This window comes from Amyelois transitella, chromosome 2 (assembly GCF_032362555.1).
Source record: "Amyelois transitella isolate CPQ chromosome 2, ilAmyTran1.1, whole genome shotgun sequence".
Classification (NCBI taxonomy): Eukaryota; Metazoa; Arthropoda; class Insecta; order Lepidoptera; family Pyralidae; genus Amyelois; species Amyelois transitella.
Window position 1 is genome coordinate 10,422,721 of NC_083505.1, and position 21,739 is coordinate 10,444,459.

At 35.9% G+C, this 21,739-nt stretch overlaps 4 protein-coding genes across 4 annotated transcripts; 2 read left to right on the forward strand and 2 right to left on the reverse strand.

The window, feature by feature from the left end:
- The first annotated feature begins 127 nt into the window (after positions 1 to 127).
- LOC106128987 (putative nuclease HARBI1) lies at positions 128 to 3,215 on the forward strand. Its single transcript, XM_013327396.2, has 6 exons — positions 128 to 490; positions 592 to 782; positions 1,147 to 1,279; positions 1,489 to 1,630; positions 2,128 to 2,245; positions 2,546 to 3,215. Exons 1-6 carry the CDS (start codon positions 269 to 271, stop codon positions 2,817 to 2,819), a joined length of 1,080 nt encoding a protein of 359 aa, XP_013182850.1. The 5' UTR covers positions 128 to 268; the 3' UTR covers positions 2,820 to 3,215.
- LOC106128988 (nuclear pore complex protein Nup93) lies at positions 3,194 to 11,078 on the reverse strand. The gene is made up of 15 exons (XM_060944504.1): positions 10,720 to 11,078; positions 10,416 to 10,596; positions 9,734 to 10,036; positions 9,128 to 9,270; positions 8,541 to 8,774; positions 8,213 to 8,354; positions 7,513 to 7,681; positions 6,889 to 6,994; positions 6,391 to 6,476; positions 5,914 to 6,040; positions 5,214 to 5,379; positions 4,812 to 4,892; positions 4,166 to 4,402; positions 3,692 to 3,886; positions 3,194 to 3,372 (listed from the first exon to the last, which is right to left on the reverse strand). Exons 1-15 carry the CDS (start codon positions 10,887 to 10,889, stop codon positions 3,253 to 3,255), a joined length of 2,460 nt encoding a protein of 819 aa, XP_060800487.1. The 5' UTR covers positions 10,890 to 11,078; the 3' UTR covers positions 3,194 to 3,252.
- Positions 11,079 to 11,470: 392 nt separating this feature from the next.
- On the reverse strand, positions 11,471 to 17,757 carry LOC106129054 (regulator of nonsense transcripts 2). Its single transcript, XM_013327491.2, has 10 exons — positions 16,887 to 17,757; positions 16,574 to 16,786; positions 15,968 to 16,219; positions 15,381 to 15,520; positions 14,792 to 15,086; positions 14,352 to 14,567; positions 13,106 to 14,149; positions 12,659 to 12,808; positions 12,373 to 12,518; positions 11,471 to 12,137 (listed from the first exon to the last, which is right to left on the reverse strand). Exons 1-10 carry the CDS (start codon positions 17,580 to 17,582, stop codon positions 11,963 to 11,965), a joined length of 3,327 nt encoding a protein of 1,108 aa, XP_013182945.2. The 5' UTR covers positions 17,583 to 17,757; the 3' UTR covers positions 11,471 to 11,962.
- Positions 17,758 to 18,299: 542 nt separating this feature from the next.
- On the forward strand, positions 18,300 to 21,016 carry LOC106143627 (asparagine synthetase domain-containing protein CG17486). The gene is made up of 8 exons (XM_013345756.2): positions 18,300 to 18,475; positions 18,554 to 18,808; positions 18,908 to 19,079; positions 19,157 to 19,365; positions 19,731 to 20,137; positions 20,223 to 20,394; positions 20,465 to 20,706; positions 20,789 to 21,016. Exons 1-8 carry the CDS (start codon positions 18,425 to 18,427, stop codon positions 20,979 to 20,981), a joined length of 1,701 nt encoding a protein of 566 aa, XP_013201210.2. The 5' UTR covers positions 18,300 to 18,424; the 3' UTR covers positions 20,982 to 21,016.
- The last annotated feature ends 723 nt before the right edge of the window (positions 21,017 to 21,739 follow it).

Consider the following 21,739-nt stretch of genomic DNA (forward strand, 5'->3'; position numbering starts at 1 on the left):
TTATCGTATAATTTCTTTAAAGCCAACAAGCTAAAATCAATTTGTTATCTTTTAGTCGCCTTGATTAAAGTGAGTGATTCACTTTTTTCAGATCAAAACTTGATCGAAAACAAAAACTCGCTCTTAGACGTTAGACGTCACTGACGAGCAGTCAGTTAACATCAGTAGTCAGTGTCAAGTGTCAAAATAGTTCAGCTGATTTATGTTTATTTTATTTATGTAAAAATTGTTTTATTGCAGTTTATTTAGCTAAAAAAGATACTTTGAAATGAACACCTTACTGAAAATACAAATGCTTCGTAATAGCATCTACAATGAGCGTATTACTCGCCGTATCCTTCGTGATACTTGTGATTGTAAAAATTTGTCTGATTCATACCTGCTGAGACATTGCCGAGTGAACAGAACGGTTTTTCATCAAATATTAAGAATACTAGAACCAGTCGTCCCTAAAACACAGCGTTCTACTGGAATACCATTCCCGTTAAAGGTATGTTTTTAAAGCTAGAAACAAATAATATACTTATGTTCATCTATATTTTATTCATTCTATCTTTCCCATTAAATTGAATCATATAATTATTGTAAAAGGTTTTGGTCACATTGTCATTCCTCGCCAGCGGATCCCATCAGAAGTCAGTCGGAAATGACTTCAATGTGAACATATCCCAGAAATCTGTCAGCAGAGTCATAAAAATTATCATAGAAGGACTCAATATTGTGCTGGATAACTGGGTTTTGTTTCCTAGCACTATGATTCAAAGAGAAAAGATTAAAGAAGGGTGAGTTTTAACTTGCACTACACATTAAATATGCTTTTTAATTTGTTACATTAGTATTGCAAAAATTAAAGTATGCTGTACTGACCTTACAATAACTGATCCTGAGGAGAAGATGCTGACCACTGAAAAAGGATATTTGTGTTGTATCAAAATTTTCCTATGTGTGATTTAAAGTATTAATATAATATTTTTATATAGGGATAAGCTTATAAACTTGGGATATGGGCTACTAACCTGTCATTATTTAAATCTCAATACTATCATTAAGCCAAACAGCTGAATGTAGCCTATCTGTCTCAAAACTGGTGGCTCTGTCTACGCTGCAAGGGATACAGACATGATTATATGTATATATTTTTCCTAGGTTTTATCAAAAATACAACTTTCCTGAAACTATTGGATGCCTTGATGGAACTTGTGTACAAATTGTATGTCCAAGAGATGATGAAGAAGCTTTCTATGACAGAAAAGGACAATATTCTATTCATGCACAAATTGTAAGTTCAAAAAAATACAGACACATTATTCTCTTATGTTTCCTCATACCTAAGACAAAGTGATAGTTGCTTTAGTTTTGGTTAAACACAGACAGAGTTGCGGTCAAAGTTAGTAAGCAATATATATTTTTTCATTAGTACTGTACTGTTGGTTGTAGGTTTGCAAGCAAGGCTTTATAAGGATACATCTAATTGAAACTTCATTTCAGATTTGTGATGCTGACACAAAGATCATAGCCATATGCTGCAGGTTTGGTGGAGCAGCGAGTAAAGCTTACATTTGGAATAAAATGAACATCAGGCCCTTCATTGAAAATATAAGTAGGCAAGGGGAACCAGGATGGCTTATAGGTCAGATATATTTTATACATACATACATAAAAACACACCTTTTTCCCGGAGGGGTAGGCAGAGACTACATCTTTCCACTAATCTATACAAATAATATAGAGCTGAAGAGTTTGTTTGTTTGAACGCGCTTATCTCGGGAACTACTGGTTCGAATTGAAAAAATATTTTTGCGTCGAATAGCCCATTTATCAAGGAAGGCTTTAGGCCATATAACATCACGCTTCAACTATAAAGAGCAAAGAAATAATGTAAAATGTGAAAAAAACGGGGAGAATTATTCATCCTAGAGGGCTTCAATGATGCTCATAATATATAATACTAATTAAATATCCATAGAACACAGTATTTCTCCTGAAAAAACTATGTTGTTACCATTAGATGAGACAGGACAAGAAACAGAGGAATAACTTAAAGATTTTTGATTAATAGGCAGATTTCATTCTAGTATAAAGACAAGTCTTATTTGAATGTTTTAATTTTGTCTTGTCATATTTCAGCGGATTCAAAATACCCGCAGCGTCCATGGTTAATGACGCCTATAGTGCACGCCCCTCAGGGTTCCCCAGAGGCGCAATACAATAACTTCCATGGCCGCACTAAGATATGCATAGACAGGTACATTTTCAGTTTTTTTGGCTACAACCTCTCTTTGTTATTGTTCTGAGGATCATTGTTATCGCCAGGGTTGGTTATATAAGTGGGAAGAATGAACACGGCTTGTGCGCTGTGAATGCAAAAAACGGTGAGTTTTGATTCGGAAGATACCGGTTGCGCTAAACCAATCAAGGCTGAAAGAACAACAACACAATTCTTTCTGACGAAATATCTTGTCTAAGAACCTGCTCTGAGACTGCTAAAATAAGCTAAAACCGTTTTAAGATAAATATATACATAACCATTTCTCTTTTGTTAAAGATGCATCGGCAAGCTAAAAGGCAGATGGAAATGCCTTCAGAAAAGACCCCTACACTATACTCCCCAAAGGGCCGCTAAAATCATAAACGCTTGCGCGGTCCTACACAACCTTTGCATAAAAGCCGGCTTACATGACCCAATACTTTATACAGATCCTGGACCAATGCAACCATTGGATGACATCATTGAAATGCCTAATGACAATGTCAATGACTTTTACATGGGATTGGAAGTAAGAAGACAGCTCGCCGAGCGAATCTATTTCAGTGTTTGAGGCCGTACTGCATGGTAAAGGAACCTTTTTATTAATGTGTGAAGTGAAAGGACCGCACGTCTGCCCGGCCTGCTACGGAAAATGACGGGGCTTGAAATCTGTAAGAATTCAGTGGTAAATTGTGCCATGCCACTCTAGCTCGTGGCCCGAGCGCTGTTGAAGAAAGGACCTACATATACGAATATGAACTAGTAAACATGTGTTCTTAAATCACAATGTAACTAATCAAAAGACTAATACGTAATAAAACAGAATTATTTCATAAACAATTTTTTCTCAAAACATTTATTGGGATTTGTGCCGATCTGCATTTTGTCCTACACGGTATCACCGCGAACGTGTAGTCACTGTGATACAAGTAATAAAATCCAGACTCATTTCATAACAATATTTTATTCTTAACTCATAATTTATTGGTATTTTAGTCTAGGATTTAGTGCATCAGTATCTGCATTTGCGCGAGTTGGCTGTAGGTGTCGCCGGGCATTCTGTACGCGATGTTACCGGCAAACGTGTTGAGGACCTCCGCTTGTTCCCGCAGCCATTCCACTTGCTGAAATGATTTATCTTGTTAAAAAACAAATTGTCACTAAAGATGCCTAAAGGTTTGGGTTATATACCGTTTTGCCTTTGCATATTAAAAGATAAGATCAATACAAGTGTTCAATGACATGGGGGCCTTTGGTAGAATTCATACTGCTATGTAGTTATTACGTAGGTATTTATACTTCATAGCACTGGACATGTTTGATAAAATAAGTAAATTCACCTTAAAATGTAAGGTACATTTCATACAAAAATTAATTGAAACAAAGAACAAAATATCTATGATAATAACTAAATAAGTTTGAAAAAAGAACAACAAAACTGACCTTATTGTTAGCGTGCGCCATCTGCGTATGATCTGCGGCGCGTAGCTTTTGCCTTTGCGCAAGGAGTATAGTGCATAGAGCGCGCAGCACGGCGGGCAGGCTGCGCAGGAGTTCGCCGCGGGCCGCGCGCGCTCCCGATACTCGCGCCTCTAACTCGCTGGCGCTAAGTGGCACGAGCGAACATTCGCGAAGCGTCTGTGGAGAAAGAGTATTGAAAATTTTAATTTATTTGTGTGGTATTCGTATTTTGGTCAAGACAATGCTGATGAGACCTGAAACGCCTTGAACTTGGAGTTTGTCCTGGCTGCATGCTTCATGGGGAGACCCGAGGGTTCACTTTAGCTAACCAATCGGCTGCCTTCACTTTTCATCAAATTTTACTTTTCTACATTTTGTCACTTAGTTTGGAACATAGAATTACTATGAATATCAGAAACACAGTATATGGTAATTTATAAAAAAAAAATATTATACCTCAAGCGCCGCGTCATAGTTCTCGCTATGGAACTGATCGAAGAAGGTCATCAGTTTGCAGAGTTTCGTGTAAGCGTCGACCAAATCCGCAGGCAGAGAGACATCCGCCGAGCGCAGCCGTCGGGACACGTGGTCGGCCAGCGCCGAGAGCCGCTCCCGAAGCCCGCCGACGCCGCCGCCGCTATTCACCACTTGGGCTAGCAGCACGCAGAATAGTTCTAGAACTTTCTCTAGTTTCTGGAAATCGGGGGTATATTTAAAGTCATTAGAAAAGTTAAAATCGTGATATAGAATCTTTAAAAAATAGGTACTTTATACAGCAATAGCGACCCGCCCCGGCTTCGCAATAAACCTTCCTTGTGAATCACTTCATCTTTTAAACCACCTGCATCAAAATCCATTGTGTAGTGTTTAAAGAAGATCTAATATACATACATACTAACGCGGGAGACGACTTTGCTTAATACATTTCGATAGTTCTGGCGTCCAATCCTATTCGCAATTATAATAAGTACGTCCGCGGCTCCAGTTTATATTACATTACGTTCATATTACAGGTTGTTATCTTTTTTCCATTTTTTACATCTGTATAGTTTTAAAGAAGTGTTTCATTAAATTAATGCAGAAAATACTAAATAGAACTTACCCCAGCAATGTCGTACATCGTTATGGCATCTTCAAATAGGCCCTTGTTTACTAATTGTTCCGCTACATTGAGAGCAATCACCTAAAAACAAAAAATATTTATAAAGAAAATATATATGGATCATCGACCAAATTAACCTTATTGTTAAGCATAAAAGCAAACATTCATTTTCAATGAAACTTCGAAGGGTCGGTGAACGGGCCGAGGTTTTGTTGTCTGTCTGTCTGTGTGTGTGTCTGAATAAAAAAGAATATTTCCCGTTCAAGATACGTCTTGTCGTCTTAGTCTCGATGTCGATTGTCCTTTTTTTCACAGTCTGTCAGTCGGTTTTAGTCATCTAATTTGTCAAGTCAAAGAGTGTTTGTCCATGGAGGCTGAACGGTACTACCAATAAATATTTACCTTGCTGTCAATCTGAGTGTTGTTGAACTCGTCTAACAACCCTGGACTGCGCAGTGCGGTGACGGGCTCCATCCGGCCGAACAACAAGTCGTAGTCGCGACTCTCAAGCGCAAGGTCGGTGCAACAGCACATGAATAAATTCTTGCCGCTGGGGTCTTTGAGGTTTCTGTAAAATATGTAAAGAACTCAAGACTGGATTAAAATAAGAGAAACTAACTGACATATTGAGACGTCGTGCAAAGGCGATCTCCCCTGCGCCCTCTTCACAGCGCGGGAGCCCTATACAAGCGCGTGCACGCCCCGGGCCTTCGCCTTTGGACTGCTACAGCGCTCTTCTAGTTATGTAGCTGGTTATCCTCTGACGGCTACTAGCTGAATGTAGTGCCTATAGCTAAACCCACACTCTCTTATATAAATGTTGTATAAGTAATCAATTAATTATCTAATAATAATATTGTAAAACTATCAATGCAAATTTGGCATACCTTGTGATCTAATGAGATTTCACGAAATTCCTACTAAAACGGAATAAACGGGATTTGAAAGCAAATGGAACGGCAAATGAAACAAAAGAAGTAAGCTTAGTTCATGATAAGTGGAAAAAATTATTGTTGTGCCTTTTTCTCCACTATAGCGGCTTATATATTAATAAGAGATTATAATAATAAGAGATTATATACATAATAAAATTTATACAAACCTCAAAAAGAAGTAATAATGTAACGCGTCAGAAGGGTCGGTGAGCTCGAACTTCCTCACGTACAACAGCAGCAGGCGCGCCAAATTGAGGCGCCGCAGAGGAGACGGGTCGTCGGTGTCCACCGACACTGTAAATAAATCCACACGAATAATAAAGAGAAAAGATTAGTATGTAGGTAACGAAGGTATTTGTTTGTATCGAATAACTCAAAAAATACTAAACCGATTTCGATTAAATTTTGTACTCACACAAATAGAATATATCTTTAGGAATAACATAAGCTTCTTTTTTTCTATAAATTCCCATAGGGGCGAAGCTAATTATTTATATAAATCGATAGATACGTAGATCAACTAGGTATTTTCTAAATTCACAAACAAAAACCAAAACGAACCTCCACCATAAAAATTAAAACAGACATGATAAAGCTATTTTACATTGTACTTCACAACCTTGACCAGTAATAAAAAGACTTACATAGAGGAGCTTGGACATTCCGCGGAGTGCCCAGCATGTAGACGTCGTGAAGCGCGAGGGCCATGTGGACGCCGTGCACTTGATACCTGCAAAATATGTGCGTCAGCATCTTCCATTTTTAAAACTATTCCTGCCCCATAATGGCACGCGCGACGCTGTTTTATCGCAAGTAAAGCTTTCGCTGTTTAGCTTTTTATTATGACGAGAAACGAGACGGCAACGCACGATAAAAAAGGCGTCGCGCGTACCATGCTACGGGGGCTGGCTTAAAGAAAACTGGGTATTGTAAATTATTTCGAAGTTTATTTTTTGTCAATTTATTGAAAATGCACTTAGATTTTGAAAATAAAAGTATTGTCTCAAAAGTAGAAACACCTGGAAATAGTGCAGTTTACCTTTTTAACACGCATTCATTAAGCGGTCACTAATTTCACTAGAGTTTTAATCTTATGACTTAGTTATGAAGATTTAAAAGCGGTTTACAAAGAAGCAATATACCTGGGTATTCTTGATAAGAATTCGATGGCGGGTTCAAATTGCCCAGTCAGGGTCAGCACTTGAAAGTAAACGAGGGGTTTCTCATACGCGTGATAGTGAGTCTCACCTGAAACAACAGGATCGTCATAGTATCTAAATCAAATGCAAAATTCAATCATTTGACTGCCCCACACTAAACAAAAAACTGGATTAAAAAGATTATTCATTGGCTGGCCCAATGTTAATGAACAGTTTGACAGAGCCATAAGAAGTGCCATTGGCCGGACAAAACTTTATGATCAATAGGAATGATGACAAGGTCTTAAAACAACATAAATTGTATAATAAAATGATAATATTGAATACACGTTATTTAATACAGTGCGGGAATTTTCATTATGATTTTAACGCCATAAATGTTTTATATTCATTCAAAATATCAATTTTAAAAATTCAACATTAAAAATATCTATGCTATGTGTTATACGATATAACTTATATTATATCTACACAGTCATACATCGTTATATCTCAATCAGTTTATTGATGCGATTATTTCAAAAATATATTTTTTTAATTTGTCGTCATGACTATTTGTGCCGTTGGATAGCTACAAAAGACACGTGAGGAGGTGAGTTCACAAACCATATTCCTCTAAGATCAATTTCTGCAGATCGGAATACGAGAAAGACTCCGTGTCGTTGGGCGGGCGAGTCTTGATGATGGAGAGTTTGAGCCACAGGTAGTCGTCGGCGGTGCGCGCCACCTCCGAATGCTCGTCGCTCACGTCGCAACAACCGATTACGCAGTATACCTGAAAGAGGACGAAGGTATAAATATCTATTTAATTAATTATTATAACGTTACTAGCTAATAACCGCGCAGTTTCGCCCGCGCAAATTTAGCGCCATCTACACGCGCGAATTTAGCGCACATACAAAATAAAACAGGTTTTTTGCACGGAATCTACAGTTTTTACAGGTATAAAAAGCACTATGTCCTTCTCCAGACTCCTAATTATACGCAAAATTTTACGAAAATTGATTCAGAACATAACATGTGAAGAGACATCAAACAAATAAATTTACTTTCGCATGTATACAATTAGTATGGATACCTAGAAAAGAGTTGGATTTTTAGGCACTGTGTTACTTGGGTCCCCAGACAAAGTGAAAAATAGAATTGACACCTCGCTTTTTTAATTGAATAGTTTAAAGATTCTAGTGCCTGTGTAATTGATAAAAAGTATTCAGCTCTTACCATAGCTCTCAAGCAGCAATATTAGGAATCATACTTACAGCCAAAAGAGGCTTAACGATATTTTAATAAAACAAATGACACTTACAGCTCTTTTGTACGGATCCGTGGAGTTTCGAACTTGTATGCGGTACTGGAAGTTGATAGCGGTCTGCAACTTGTCGCTCAGAGGCTTCTCGGGGGTTCTAATGTGTTCCTCTAAAGCTGATATGAATTCCTCGTGATCGCGTCTGAAAATCATCAAGCTAAATTACCTAAACTGAAATATAAAGAATTCACCCAGTATATATAATGCTGATTTTACTGAAAGTTTATCTTCGGAAATCCCCTTCCACCTAGAAGTTTCCCCTAGTACTGACAGCCTGAAAAGAATTGTAAATTCTATCATATTTTTCTGACAAAAAAAAACCACATACCCAGCTTTCCGCAAACAATGTAAGGCAGCGTTTGCGTCGCCGCTTCTCAGACAGTAGTACACCATCGGCCAGAGCGGACGGTCATCTATGACGCCGTCGGTCAGCCCCTGCATGCTCTGACCTTGTAACCGCAGGCCTACGAAGCCCCGCACCAAAGGGTAGGTACCGGGCTCGCCGCCGCGCATTGCCGCTGAAGGGTTCGAGCGTACAACGTCGCTCATGTATTGTTTGTATCTGAAAAGTTGTTGGGCATTACAATCCGGTATGAAGGTCAAATATGACTGCAATGACAGTGCTTTCCGTTCTATGCTAACATCGTACCATCCTTTTAAATGTATATCCTCCGTCCGTCCCGTCCGTCCGTTTAAGAGGTGTTCAGAATCATAATTTTACAAGTAAAATAGAAGTCACATTTATTACAGAAATAATTAAACAAATTGAGATTAAGATTAAAATAGTGACGGGTTGCTAGAAAATTTTTACAGAATCATATTCATTATATATGTAGATACTCAATATAGAACCTCATGAACCATACAGCTATCCATAAAAATAGTAATTTCAAACATCATAGTGTATGGTCATACCTCTTTTCCAAATACTTCTTCCCCTGTGCAATGAGACACTGCTGTATGGTTTGATTGCCTCTAGCTTTTAGTGGATCTTCATCTCTGACCAAAGCTGGTATATTTGCCATTGTCTTTATAATCTCCCACATTTCCTTTACTTTCTGAAATATAACACATAAATGAAAGAAATAAGATTTTAAACTTTAGCTTTGCATAATACTATTTATACATAATACAGGGTTGTTTGGAGACCACAGAGACGTCTGAGATAAAATATAAAGGTATGTTAGATGCACCTTTAACTCCTGATTTATTAAAAAAATAGTATAGTACAATACTTAAAAGCAAAATCAATTTTAAAAAGGTATTTAACCTTTTTTTTTGTATGAACAGACTGACAACGTAAACTTCTCTCTGGCAAAAATATTTTTCATAATTATTCAACCTTCGAATAGCCTGACGAAAGAGTTCCATGCACAAGCATTTGTATATGTATATAAAACGGAAATATTGTCTATTTGTTCCTTAGTTATTATTATTTTTGTGTTACTATAATGGTTCACAATGTGTTCCTAAATAAGTTCAAACTCATAAATTCAAACACTCAAAACAAGTTATACTTACTGGATCATTGAATTCCTCGGCCACTTGTGAAAACTTCTGATGCAATGCTGTCCTTGACTTAGACCCTTGAAACACCAGCTTATTGTACTGTCTCACTTGCCTTGCATATGCTGCTTCAATATTATCTAACATAGAGTGACCAAATTTCTTTGGTGCATCAGCAATGCTTGGGGGTTCAGGCGCCCGTTTTAGGTCCAACCAATTCTGGGATGGACCTATCATGGCATTCATTAGTTTTATCTTCTCTCTATTCCATTCGGAAAGCATGTGCTCCCATTTTTGGTCTTCAGTAGTTTGCAGAGACTAAAAACATTTTATTTGTTGCATAAATATTTATAATCTATAAGCTAGGGTGGGCTTTCCTTTTGGAAGTAAAAGTCCAAGATATGGAAGAGTTAATGTATTAGTTGTTTGATAGTGAATGCACTTACATGATTGCAAGTGGTACTATGGAATAGGATCATTCTATCTCTTTTTCATGGATGTCATAAAGTGCGACTTAGGGATAGACCAATAAACTTGTAATAGTTCTTTTAGGTCAGATTACCTAGCAACCTGTTACTATTTCAATCTCAATTCTATTAATCTTGCACGGACGGTAATGCATGCTCAAATATAAGCTTGGCAATTCATACTTTGCAAGACTGCTCTAGCTCATGATCATATGTATGTATGTACTTACATTTTTGTTAACTTCATCAATAAGGGACAAAATTGCATTTTCTCTTTCATTCCTCAAAAAGCTTTCAATATCTGAATCTGCTATAGGTTGTAGAGGTTCGAATGTACGTTTTGAACTTAGTGTTTCTAGTTTCTGTGAAATTTGCTGTAAATCTATGCCTTTAGATCCAAATAGAAGATGTCTGTAATGAAACAGGAAACAAATTGTATTCAATAGAGTAAAATTAAATATTTATAATATGTAAATTTATACGGTAATATTCATTTGATGCTTAATAATAAGGTTAAATTGATCAAATACATACGCTTGAATGTCGTTGGCGCCAGATTGTATCACTCTTGAGTAAAGTTCTTGGGATGCTTCCAACACTTGCCCCAACGATCTCTCGACTCTAGGTAGTTCCTCATTTCCTTCGATTTCAGTCGTCAGCTGCTCTGCTTGTTGTAATAACTTACTAAAATCCTCATCTGCCATGGCGTAAACGTATAGGTTAAGTTCAAGAAGTTTTATGAAAAACCTAATACTACTGCAAATCGAAGAACGGGTAAATACTGAAGATGAGTTTAACTTAAAATAAACTTCAATAATTGGATCAAAACTAATTTTTATAATTTTATAAACAAAAAACCGGTAGAAAAACGCGACGCCTGTTTACAAATTGACATTGACTGACCGACCTGAGTCCTGACTTTGACATCTTATCTTACTAGTATTGCCAGTGTAAAATAAAGTTAGAAGCCCTTTAAATTATAACCCAATCGATTTTGATATTCTATCAGTTTTGCAAAACCATTTAGTTTTTTTTTCAATATACTTATATCTTTTTGTTAAAATAAAAGAGAGCAAGGAGTCTTTCGATAGATCTTCGTGAATCTTTTCCATCCTGTCCCTGGATTGGGTAAATCTTGGGCAAAATTGGGAGACCCTACCAAAATTTGATCATGATAAAAAACGCTTTCTATAATACGACATAAATAATAGGAAAGAGTCTGGGTGGTATTCTATGTATAGAACTGAGAATAATAAAAAATAGAAATAAATTAATATTTTTTATTATGGAGGTGCCTGCTATGTGTAAAATAACCAAGGATCTTACATTCAATTCTTAGGAATAACAAAATGAACATTATGAAATATCAAACAGCTAAACAAATTCTATTCAGTGTGCAAAATTAATTAATCATATAATTATGAATCAACAACTTGTTAAAATATGGAAGACAAACATTTTTAACTATTACTCTCTTGACAATGAGTTCTACTTAGCAAATTCTGGTTCAAATTAGAGCTATTACTGCGTCTTTGCAACTAGGTGCAAATGTCAATTTATCAATATTTTTAATCAATGTAATAATAACTAACGAATACAATATAAATCTGATTATCCATATACCCCTCCCATTTTCCGGCGCCTTAAGTGTAAACGAATGATGTTAATAGGTATTTCAACTCTATTATCTTGTCGACTGACAGTCTTTCTGAAGTACCGCAGTCGCTATCAAAAAGCCGCCTTTTCCAAAAAAGTAGTTTATGCATTGTTCCGTTCCTCATTTAAATTTCTTAGGTCCAAAAATGAGGTCGGCGTCCGGAGCACCTTTCGGATGTTGATACTTCTGTCGCACGTGTAATCCCCTATTAGGGTTGCCGCTTCCACCCGACCCGCCGCCACTTTCAGCGCTGTATTCTTCCTCTTCTTGCCTCTCTGATATGTTCAGTGTCAATCTGCAATAAAATATACTTCATCAATAGTAAACATAATATATATGCACAAAATAGTGATTGTTTATAGAAGAAAAAACCTAAAATGAAATTTCCCCTCATAGTAAGAGCATCAAGGTTATTATTCAAATTAATGTACGTCAATCAAAAGTCATTAATGTAGAATTTGAACCAGAATACTTTGAATCAGGTATTTACGAGTCAAATGATTAAGGCAAAATAAATCCCAAAAAAATACCTTTTAACTCTCTCCATCTCTTGTTTATCAGCCAAGGCTTGTTGCTGCAGGTTGCTCGCCAATTCAGGCGGGGCGCTGAAAGACTTGTACTGCGGCTTAGTCCCTTTCCTGACCATCAGCACAAACTCCACGCCCTGCTCCCCTTGCTATGACAAAAGTTAATCATCTATTGAAACAAGAAATTATAATAAAAGGAAAGAAAGTATTTAAGTACAAATTTAAAACACGTAACACAAGTTTGTCATAGTGTATAGTGTTTACGCAAGCCCTTCATTGAAAAATTTACCAGCAACTGTTCGTAGGTCTTCTTAGTGGCCTGCCTGCATGTGACCGGCACGGCTATATCTCTCTGCTGGGGCCTGCTTTCACGTTGCCTCTCTGCTATGTTCTCCATCACCATTTTCTCGAAGGCAGTTTCAAATTCTGTATCTTCTACCTGAAAAGTAAAATATGTTTATATGTTGTTTTAATACAACAAGTGAATATTACTTTTTTATCTGGAACTAGCTTTACCAGTGAATGAGAAATATTTTTACTACTGACAACCCACTCTCTTATAAATACGGGGATGTATCAAAAGGAGTGCAATATACTAGATGCCTATGTTACTCTTAACGATTTATCTCTGTGTCAAATATCATTAAAATGTGTAGAGCAGTTACTTGTTTGTTCGTTACAAACAAAAGCACAATTTTATTTCTCGTAATAATATTAGTAACATAATTATACTTACAGGTTTAGGATTCGGTCTTCTAGGTTCAATAGCCAAATCCTCAGGTTGCAAATCATTATCGTCATTTGCCGTGTTCTCCGTTATGGGTTCATCTTCAGAGCTTTCTTCAGGCAGGTTAGGGTTGTCAGTTTCATCATCCGTCTCCATTATAGTGTCAAGTCCATCGTTAGCACTATCATCGCCCTGGTCTTCATCATATTGTTCTTCTTCACCCAACTCAGGGTACAAAGTCTGTCGCAGCTCCTCAATGGCATCTTTACATTGCTGCCAACTCGTAAATAGCACCAGCTTCGGCCTAAGCGTCGACAAACACTCTTGATAAATATATTTCACGTAAATAGGAAACTTATTTTCTTCAGTCCAATGGGGATCCGAATATTTGAACCAGTAATAGTTTTGGAAGAATACTAGGAAATAATCCAGTTTCTTCTTACTAGAGCCGCTATTAAAATACGCTCCGCAAGTCTCGAGCAACGCGCATACCAGTCTTATCCTAAACACATTGTCAGGCGGGTCTAATGGAGACACATTGCTATGGTCATTGGTCACTCCAAAAGTGATAAAGGAGTACAAGACTGTGAAAACGTCGCGGGAATCCAGTAATTTGTAATTGTACAGTTCTCCAAGGTATCTGACGGTGGCGATTCTTCTCTGGTTGTATTTGGGATGGGGATCTTCCATTGTTACTCGTATTTCCTCTATGATGGTGTCCACCACAGCAGGTGCCACTACTTCTTGCCAAACCGCTAGTTCAGCTGTGAGCCGAGCTAAGGCCCTTCTGGCACTAGCCCGAACCCTCCAACCACCGGCCAAGTGCTGAATAGCAACAGCTGATATTTCAGGGTCATCCCAATTCAACTTGCGCATTAATCTTAGAATCTTCTCCTCATTACTTTTCTGTAGGTCTTCGTGAAGTGTCTTTCTGATGAACTGGTGCATTGGTGGCTCTTCTTCTTTAGGCTGAGCAGGCGCTTCAGGTGGACAGACATAGTAAAACGCATTTTCTATCTGTGTCACGTAACGGGAATCTAGAGCTGACACGGTCTAAAAAAATCATATAACTGAAGTATAGATATATATATGGATAAGTTTCTTACTAAGAATAGTCATAAGATATAAAAAAACTTTCAAAATTGTTATACAGAATGTACATTGCAAAAAAAATCTGCTTGGTGAAGCAAAATGGACCATCCTCAAAAGGAGCAAATATAGATACATAGGATAGGAGTTAATAATTTTACCATACCTTTTTCCTCATCATTTGTTGTAAATAGATCATGGTCCGTTGATGTGTGTCAGGATTGCAGTACAGGAACCTCCCGCAGGTTTCCAGCAAATTGCAAGCCATCTCGATGTGGTGGTGCTTGAAGTCGTGTAGCAACACTTTTACACAGTATAACGCTTCCATCTTCGAGTACAACCCAAATTTCACTAGTTCTCCTATAAATCTGACTACTTTTATCTGTAAAAGAAATGTTCCAGTCTCTTATCTCAAGTGGTATAGAATATGTACATAAGAACGAACTTGGCTGATCCCGAGAACATTTTTAGGAATACCTTTCTTTCTTTTCTATGTTATGGCTTCCACCGGACTTTCGGGGATTCTGCCACTGTCATCATGGTTTGAAGAGATACAAAGTTACGAAATTGGGCGATGGATGGTTATAGCAGTAAAAACACACAAACCTTTGATTCAATGTTGATTTGATCCTTTTTCCTCACATGGTACTTGAAATCTTGTTTCAGCATTTGGCATAAATCTACACAGACATCTGGCAACACCGGATACAATATAGCTGCGAATCTTGAGTAAAATGGTAACAAATCAAGTCTAGTCCTGGCAACGCTGAACAAGACTCTTGTTAGCTTTTTACGATTGTTCTTAGTGTTGAGGTTTAGCACAAAATCTACGGCAGCGTTATCTATCAGTTCTCTATTTATACAATTTGGTAATTCATTTAGGAAAGCATCAAGGGCATACCTATAACAAGCAATTAAAAATTAAATTCATTAATCAATATTGACATTGTATTGTTTTTATTTATACCAACCAGCCACGGCTTCGCCCATGGTACAAACATAGCCTATACATACATCGTGGTTCATACACCCGCAGATAATGAATCTTTATAAAAAGTGAAGGTGAAATTTTTTTAATGATCTTCAGTATATCCGAAGTTTATCCATTACAAACAATAATCCAAGCTCTCGTTCTACCTCTTTATAATATTATAGAAAGAAGTTTATGTATAAGTATGGGTTGATGAATACATACTTATTAGAAATGTTAGATGGTTGGCTCTCCTCCTGTTCCACATCCGTCACAGTGGGAGGATCCTCGCTGTCACTGAGTTCGTCCTCTTTCAAGTCTTCATCCAACATCTCTTCTGTTACTTCCGTTTTATTCTTTACAGTCTAAAACATAATAACTGTAAGGTTAAACGATGTTTTCTTCCTCCTGGCTTTATTATATATTCTGGGTTGCATCCTCACCACTTTGAAGTGGAGCCCGGGGTATGCCTTTGTCCATGGATTGTGATTGAGTCAGGTTTTCACACATCAACTCCCATCTGACTTTAGCAACCATTGTAGGTAAACCTAACCCATATTGGATCAATCATGATTACATATCCTGTTGACAGATGTTGAATCCAGCCATCCCGTTTATGCAGGTGTTCTCATAATATAAGAGCATCAAATCGGTTACTATTGAAAAAAGTCATTGGTACACAGCCTAAAGTGAGATTGGAACCTATGTTGAATGTGGCCTATCCATCTTTTCAAGACTGTTGGCTCTATCTACCCTGCAAAGGATGATGTAGATGTGATTATTTGTATGAAAAATGAGTATGATGGTCTTACCTCCTTAGGTTGATAGTTAGGCATGAACACTTTCAAGTCAGGCAAGCACGTATAGAATGTTCTAGTATCTTCGTCTTGCCAAGGATCTGTGCCAGCTTGCATATTGAACTCCTCAGTCCCGCCAATGCTGACCGTGCCTTGGGTCTCTGTCACCACCAGAGACAGAGTGGGGGGTTCACCAGCCTCTCCCAATTCCTCCCCTAAGACTTCAGCAAAACTTTGGGCACCACCCAACAATTTGTCATAGGTTGCCTTAAAAAAATACATTAATCATTGTATGTAATCTCAAAGCTGTATCATTTTCAACCCTGACATATAAAGTACTACCTTTTGTAGGGCTTCAGTTTCATAGAAGTTTTCAGAAAAAGTAACCTTCTTGCTTTATATACCTATTTCTGAAGGTTCTACCTGTCTCTGTATGAAATATCATGCAGATTGGTGCAGTTGAATTTTATTTAATGCCCTACAAACAAACACAACCCTTTTTCTCTAAATAGGTGTTGTTAATGTTTATTTATTTATGGTGGGGTGGTAATAAATTATTTAAAACAAACATACAAATACAAAAAAGATAAACCTACAATATTAAACTATTATTGAGAATACCTGATGCAATTCTAATTGATCTTTCCTCTCTTGTGACAGCTCTCCCCTGGTATGTAACGTGCGCTGATTGGCTGCATGCAGAGCCTGTAGTTGTGCTTTCACGGCCAACAGGTGTTTGGTTAAAGACATAAAATAATCCTTCAATAATGTTCGCACAACAGTCTGTTTCTCTGCTGGCAAAAATGTGTTCCTTGGCACTGTTATACTGAGTTTCTGTAAGATTTTAAGACTTATTACAATCTTAAAAATTGTAACTAGAGCAATTAGAATTAAAAAGAAAAGTTAAGAAAGTAAAAGAACAATGAATAATTACCTCTGCAGTTTCTCTGATTTTCTTTGGCATAAGACCAGCATAATCTTCACCACAATGTTTGCAGAAAGACAGTAATATTGGGATATTGTTGTGCTCTTCCTTGTCCATATTAATAAGAACAGTGAGAACATTACCCAACAGTGGCAAACCAGTTTTGTTTGCAAATATTCCCACTGCAACAAGCTCTGCATAGAATCGTATGTCAACACGCAATTTTGAGGAATTTGTGATTTTATCTGTAGCTTTGAAAGTCAGTATCTTTTGCCAATTTTCAAAAAAGTTTGATGAGAAATCTGTGTAAGTGCGATGAAGAACAGAACATATATTTATAGCAGCCGGAATATCAGACATCTTTAATTTTGCTTCGGCAATTGCTGCTGCTACTTCAGATATATATTTTGTCAAATTTAATACACTAAAGTCTTTCAAAAGAGTATCCATTTGAGTTGCACTAAAAGATTTCAGTTTCTTTACAAATGTGGTATTTTTCTTCAGACCAGAATCCAACTTAGAGAAATGATTTTCAGGTGGCCGAACACAGGTTAAATTCAGATTTCGCATTTCAGTTTTTTGTTTGATTCGCGCCTCTAGATTACTAATATATTCCATGAGAACAGCTTTTTCATTATCTTCGGTGTTTGCGGTAGCATCTTCCTCAGTTTTTTCTGTACTAATACCTTGCTCTGTCGAAGTCATGTTTATTTTTGTTAAGTATAAATCTTTCTACAAAATTTGATGCATTAATTTATCTGTAAAAGGGTATGAACTGAAATTCGTTTGCATTAACTATAAGAAAAATAACACAGTCACAAACAAACCACGAGCACTTCAAAGTAAACTTAACACCTGACAGAGAATATACCACTGTGATGAGACGGTAGTATAGAAATGTCTCAGAATAGCATTACCCGTATTGACAATGACAGTGACCAATAATAAAAAAAAAATGACACTAGCAAATGACACTGACACAAAAAAATAGGCTAGTTCAGTCTTTTTGACTTTTAACTTATTTCATATTAAATGAGTATTTCCTACAATATTTGGCTTACTTATATAAAACACATCATTTTTAATAATTAATAGCGAAGGATTACATAATATTAAAGTCCAATTAATTTTTATTTCGAAATGTTGTCGGCGTTGATATGATATGATATGGCGGACACCGTTTTTTCTCGTTTATGAAAAGCAAATTTTAAATTACAGTTTTATGGTTTCGTAGGTGTCAAGAAAATATAGTAATAATTTCCTTAGTTTATTTGCTACAACTGACTCGAACTTATAAATGCGATGGTCATTTAGTCAATTTTATTGATTCCGATGTTTTTCATAATCGACTACTTGAATTACAAAATATTTATTTGTTCAATACGTCGGTACTTCACTCACTTGTCACTTCACAAACGAATTCACATAATTAATACCTACACATGATACACATGACATGTTTATGACATATGGCTTAGTTAATTTTGCTATCATGATCTAAATATATTTTATTATTTATTGCTGAAATAAGAAATCTAGGTTTAATCATGTGTGGAATCATCTGTGAAGTGTGTTATTCAGGCAAAAGGATAGTCCATGTACGTTACATAAATATAACCCTATAAGTATTAAATGTTTTGGAACACAAATTAATTTTAATTAATTTTTCAATACAGAATGATGTAAAATTATTAGAAAGAATCAAAAATAGAGGACCAGACTGGATAAACTCCACTGAATTCAAGTTAGGTGATGGAATAACCATATATTTTTATGGATCTGTTTTATGGATGCAAGGACATGAGCCAACAAAGCAACCTGTTGAAACAGAGTTAGGGATACTTTTGTATAATGGTGATGTTTTTGATGAAAGCTGGGTTAGTCAAGAAAGTGACACTAAGCTTATTATGGATAAACTCTATAATGCAACAGTAAGTTTATGCACATACCAGATTGCTAAATTCTTTTAAAATTATGTGTGCCCTCTAATAGAAGAAACATATTTTATAACATGTACTAAACTTTTCCAGAACATATCTTCAGAACAAATACTTAAGGAAATTAAATCAATTAAAGGACCTTTCAGTCTGATCTATTACAATAAGTTGACTCAAGATCTGTTTTTTGCCAGAGATAAACTGGGAAGAAACAGCATGCTACTTCATAAAAACAATGGTTCTTTAATAATAAGCAGTGTTTTGGGTATTTATTAAAATAACATTATTTTACCAATATTTATTATGATTTATAGTATTGTAATTGATACATAATAATTCCAGGTAGAAATTATGAATGCATAGAAGTTCCTGCTTCACATATCTGTATATTAAATATAAATAATAATATTATGAAGTTAGTTTCATGGAATTGTGGATTAAGTTATGAAAAGACTTGTGATGACTGGATTTTATCAGTAAAAGAACAACAGAATTTACCAGATGATGAATTTGTTATCTCATTTGATGAGATATTAGAACTGAATGATGAGGTAATGTTTATACTTTTAAAAAGTTACTTAGTTACATACATATAATCACATCTTTTTACCCTGCAGGGCAGACAGAGCCAACAGTCTTGCAAAGACATTGCTCACATTCAGCGGTATGGCTTTATGACATATTTAGATTAAAAAATTTAAAATGTCTTACAGTGAAAGTCCTTCAGAGTTGAGACTTTGGAGTCCATAAAGCCCTGATGCTCACACCTTCATTCTTGTGCTTATAAAATGCCTACCATAGCTTATGCACAACATTATTGCAATATACAGATACCTTAGATTATTTTTGTGTTTTTGAGTAATAGACTAATTAACAATGAAAAAAAGTTGTGAGTAAAATATTTTAAAATTTTTAGGAAAACCTAGTGAAATACATTGAAAATGTTGTTGAAAATGCTACTGGGAAATTAAATATTATGAAGAGACTAATTAATCATCAAACAATTAATGAAACAGTATCAAAAATAATAGATCTACTTCAAAAAAGTGTTGAGATACGATTGAGACAACAGCCTAATAAATGCAAGCAATGTTTGCATGATAATAATTTAATTTGTAGTCATTGTGCTGTAGGTATTTTATTTTCAGGGGGGTTAGATTGCTCTATACTAGCTTTAATGGCTGATAAATATCTGCCAGAAGATCAAGAAATTGACCTTATTAATGTAGCATTTAAAAAAGAAAATAGCTCCTCCTATGAAGTACCAGACCGTCAGACAGGCAAGCAATCTTTACAAGAATTACAAAAATTATGTCCTTCACGGTAAATAAGTTAATTTTAAGCATAAAAGAATAATGGTAATTAATTTATCATCATTGGTACTTATGAGATAATTGAATATTTACAGAAAATGGGTATTTAAAGAAGTAAACATATCTAGAGAAGAACTTGAAAAAATGCAAAAATCTGTTATAGCAGATTTAGTTTATCCTAGACTAACCATTTTAGATGAAAGTCTAGGGTCTGCATTATGGTTTGCTGCAAAAGGTGAAGATGAAAAGGGAAGGTCCCTGAGTAGGGTAAATATATTTTCAAAGCTTATAAACATAAAACAAATTTACCATAGTAATACATTTTTTTTGTTTATAGGTACTGCTTTTAGGATCTGGAGCAGATGAATTATTTGGAGGATACATTAGACATAGAAATGCGTATAAAAGAAAAGGCTGGTCTGGATTAAGTAAAGAATTATTATTAGACTGGTCAAGAATATCGTTAAGAAATTTGGCTCGTGATAACAGAGTGATTTGTGATCACGGTAGACAACCTAGGATGCCCTATTTAGATGAAGAATTCTCAAAGTTTGTTCTAGGTTTAAAACCGTGGTTAAGGTACAGATTTGCAGTTGTAACTACATTTACTGATGGAATTAGTTTACCTACTTCATACATATATACACTTTACCTTTCACAGATGTTTTCCTGCTGAAAATTTAGAAAATGGGATTGGTGACAAGCTTATCTTAAGACTAGTTGCTTACAAGTTGGGATTGATAGAAGCTGCTATTCTACCGAAACGTGCTCTACAATTTGGATCTCGAATCGCAAATAAAAAGGAGAAAGGAAGTGACTTTTCAAAAACTTTCTTCAATAAACCACTTCCTTAATAAATGGGTTGTTTCATTGTATGGACGCCGCTTTACGTTCTCGGACGTATTTCAGAAAACCGTCCCTTAGTGCAATCCTAGACCACGTCAGGAACTTCTTTGTCGAATTTCAAATCTCTAGATCTAGCGGTTTGGACTGAACGTTGTCATATGTAATTTATTTCTAATCCAAAATAAATGTCCTTAATAAACTTTGTTTTAAAACACATTTTATTGATAATTATATACCTAGTTGGTAATTTTTATCAAAAATGTCTTAATCAATTTCTCAGAACGTGCATTCTCGTTACTTAATTAAAACCATTTGCAGTCCTTGGAAATAGACATCTGTTAATAGAAATAAATGCAGGCAAGCAAGCCATAGGACAAGACAAGTGGCGTGTGGTTCATGATATGAGGCATCTTATATAATTTAATTTACTTATTCGTCCACTTTAGTAGGTATGTATGTTTACTTAACAGTTTTAGGACCAGGACTTAATTACCGTTAAAAAATTGGTATCGTTATTACTATCAAAAAGGGTACCCGACATAAATTAAGTACCGTTATGCTGGTAACCTTTACCCGTTATTAACGGCAAAAGAAATCGTTAAGAATTTTTTTGTATTTACCGGTAAATTCATATAACTTATATCATCACCAGTAACGACTGATGATGATATAAGTTAATAGTAAAAGGTATCGATTGTTACATAACCACTGTTTTCGTTGATTTAATGACGGATTCGCCATGAACACTTTCAATCGCGTCCCGTAT

What these genes read in the sequence shown, in the direction of transcription:
- LOC106128987 (XM_013327396.2), top strand. Translation starts at nt 269, where the DNA reads ATGAACACCTTACTGAAAATACAAATGCTTCGTAATAGCATCTACAAT. An exon ending in ATTCTATTCATGCACAAATT is followed by an intron (nt 1,280 to 1,488) that starts GTAAGTTCAAAA and finishes ACTTCATTTCAG; the next exon opens with ATTTGTGATGCTGACACAAA. An exon ending in GGAACCAGGATGGCTTATAG is followed by an intron (nt 1,631 to 2,127) that starts GTCAGATATATT and finishes GTCATATTTCAG; the next exon opens with CGGATTCAAAATACCCGCAG.
- LOC106129054 (XM_013327491.2), bottom strand. Translation starts at nt 17,582, where the DNA reads ATGACTTCGACAGAGCAAGGTATTAGTACAGAAAAAACTGAGGAAGAT. An exon ending in AAATCAGAGAAACTGCAGAG is followed by an intron (nt 16,787 to 16,886) that starts GTAATTATTCAT and finishes AAAATCTTACAG; the next exon opens with AAACTCAGTATAACAGTGCC. An exon ending in AAATCAACATTGAATCAAAG is followed by an intron (nt 14,568 to 14,791) that starts GTTTGTGTGTTT and finishes TTTCTTTTACAG; the next exon opens with ATAAAAGTAGTCAGATTTAT.
- LOC106143627 (XM_013345756.2), top strand. Translation starts at nt 18,425, where the DNA reads ATGTGTGGAATCATCTGTGAAGTGTGTTATTCAGGCAAAAGGATAGTC. An exon ending in AATAATAAGCAGTGTTTTGG is followed by an intron (nt 19,080 to 19,156) that starts GTATTTATTAAA and finishes TAATAATTCCAG; the next exon opens with GTAGAAATTATGAATGCATA. An exon ending in TATTAGAACTGAATGATGAG is followed by an intron (nt 19,366 to 19,730) that starts GTAATGTTTATA and finishes TAAAATTTTTAG; the next exon opens with GAAAACCTAGTGAAATACAT.
- LOC106128988 (XM_060944504.1), bottom strand. Translation starts at nt 10,889, where the DNA reads ATGGCAGATGAGGATTTTAGTAAGTTATTACAACAAGCAGAGCAGCTG. An exon ending in AAGAAGTATTTGGAAAAGAG is followed by an intron (nt 8,775 to 9,127) that starts GTATGACCATAC and finishes ACAACTTTTCAG; the next exon opens with ATACAAACAATACATGAGCG. An exon ending in ACACTCAGATTGACAGCAAG is followed by an intron (nt 4,893 to 5,213) that starts GTAAATATTTAT and finishes TTTTGTTTTTAG; the next exon opens with GTGATTGCTCTCAATGTAGC.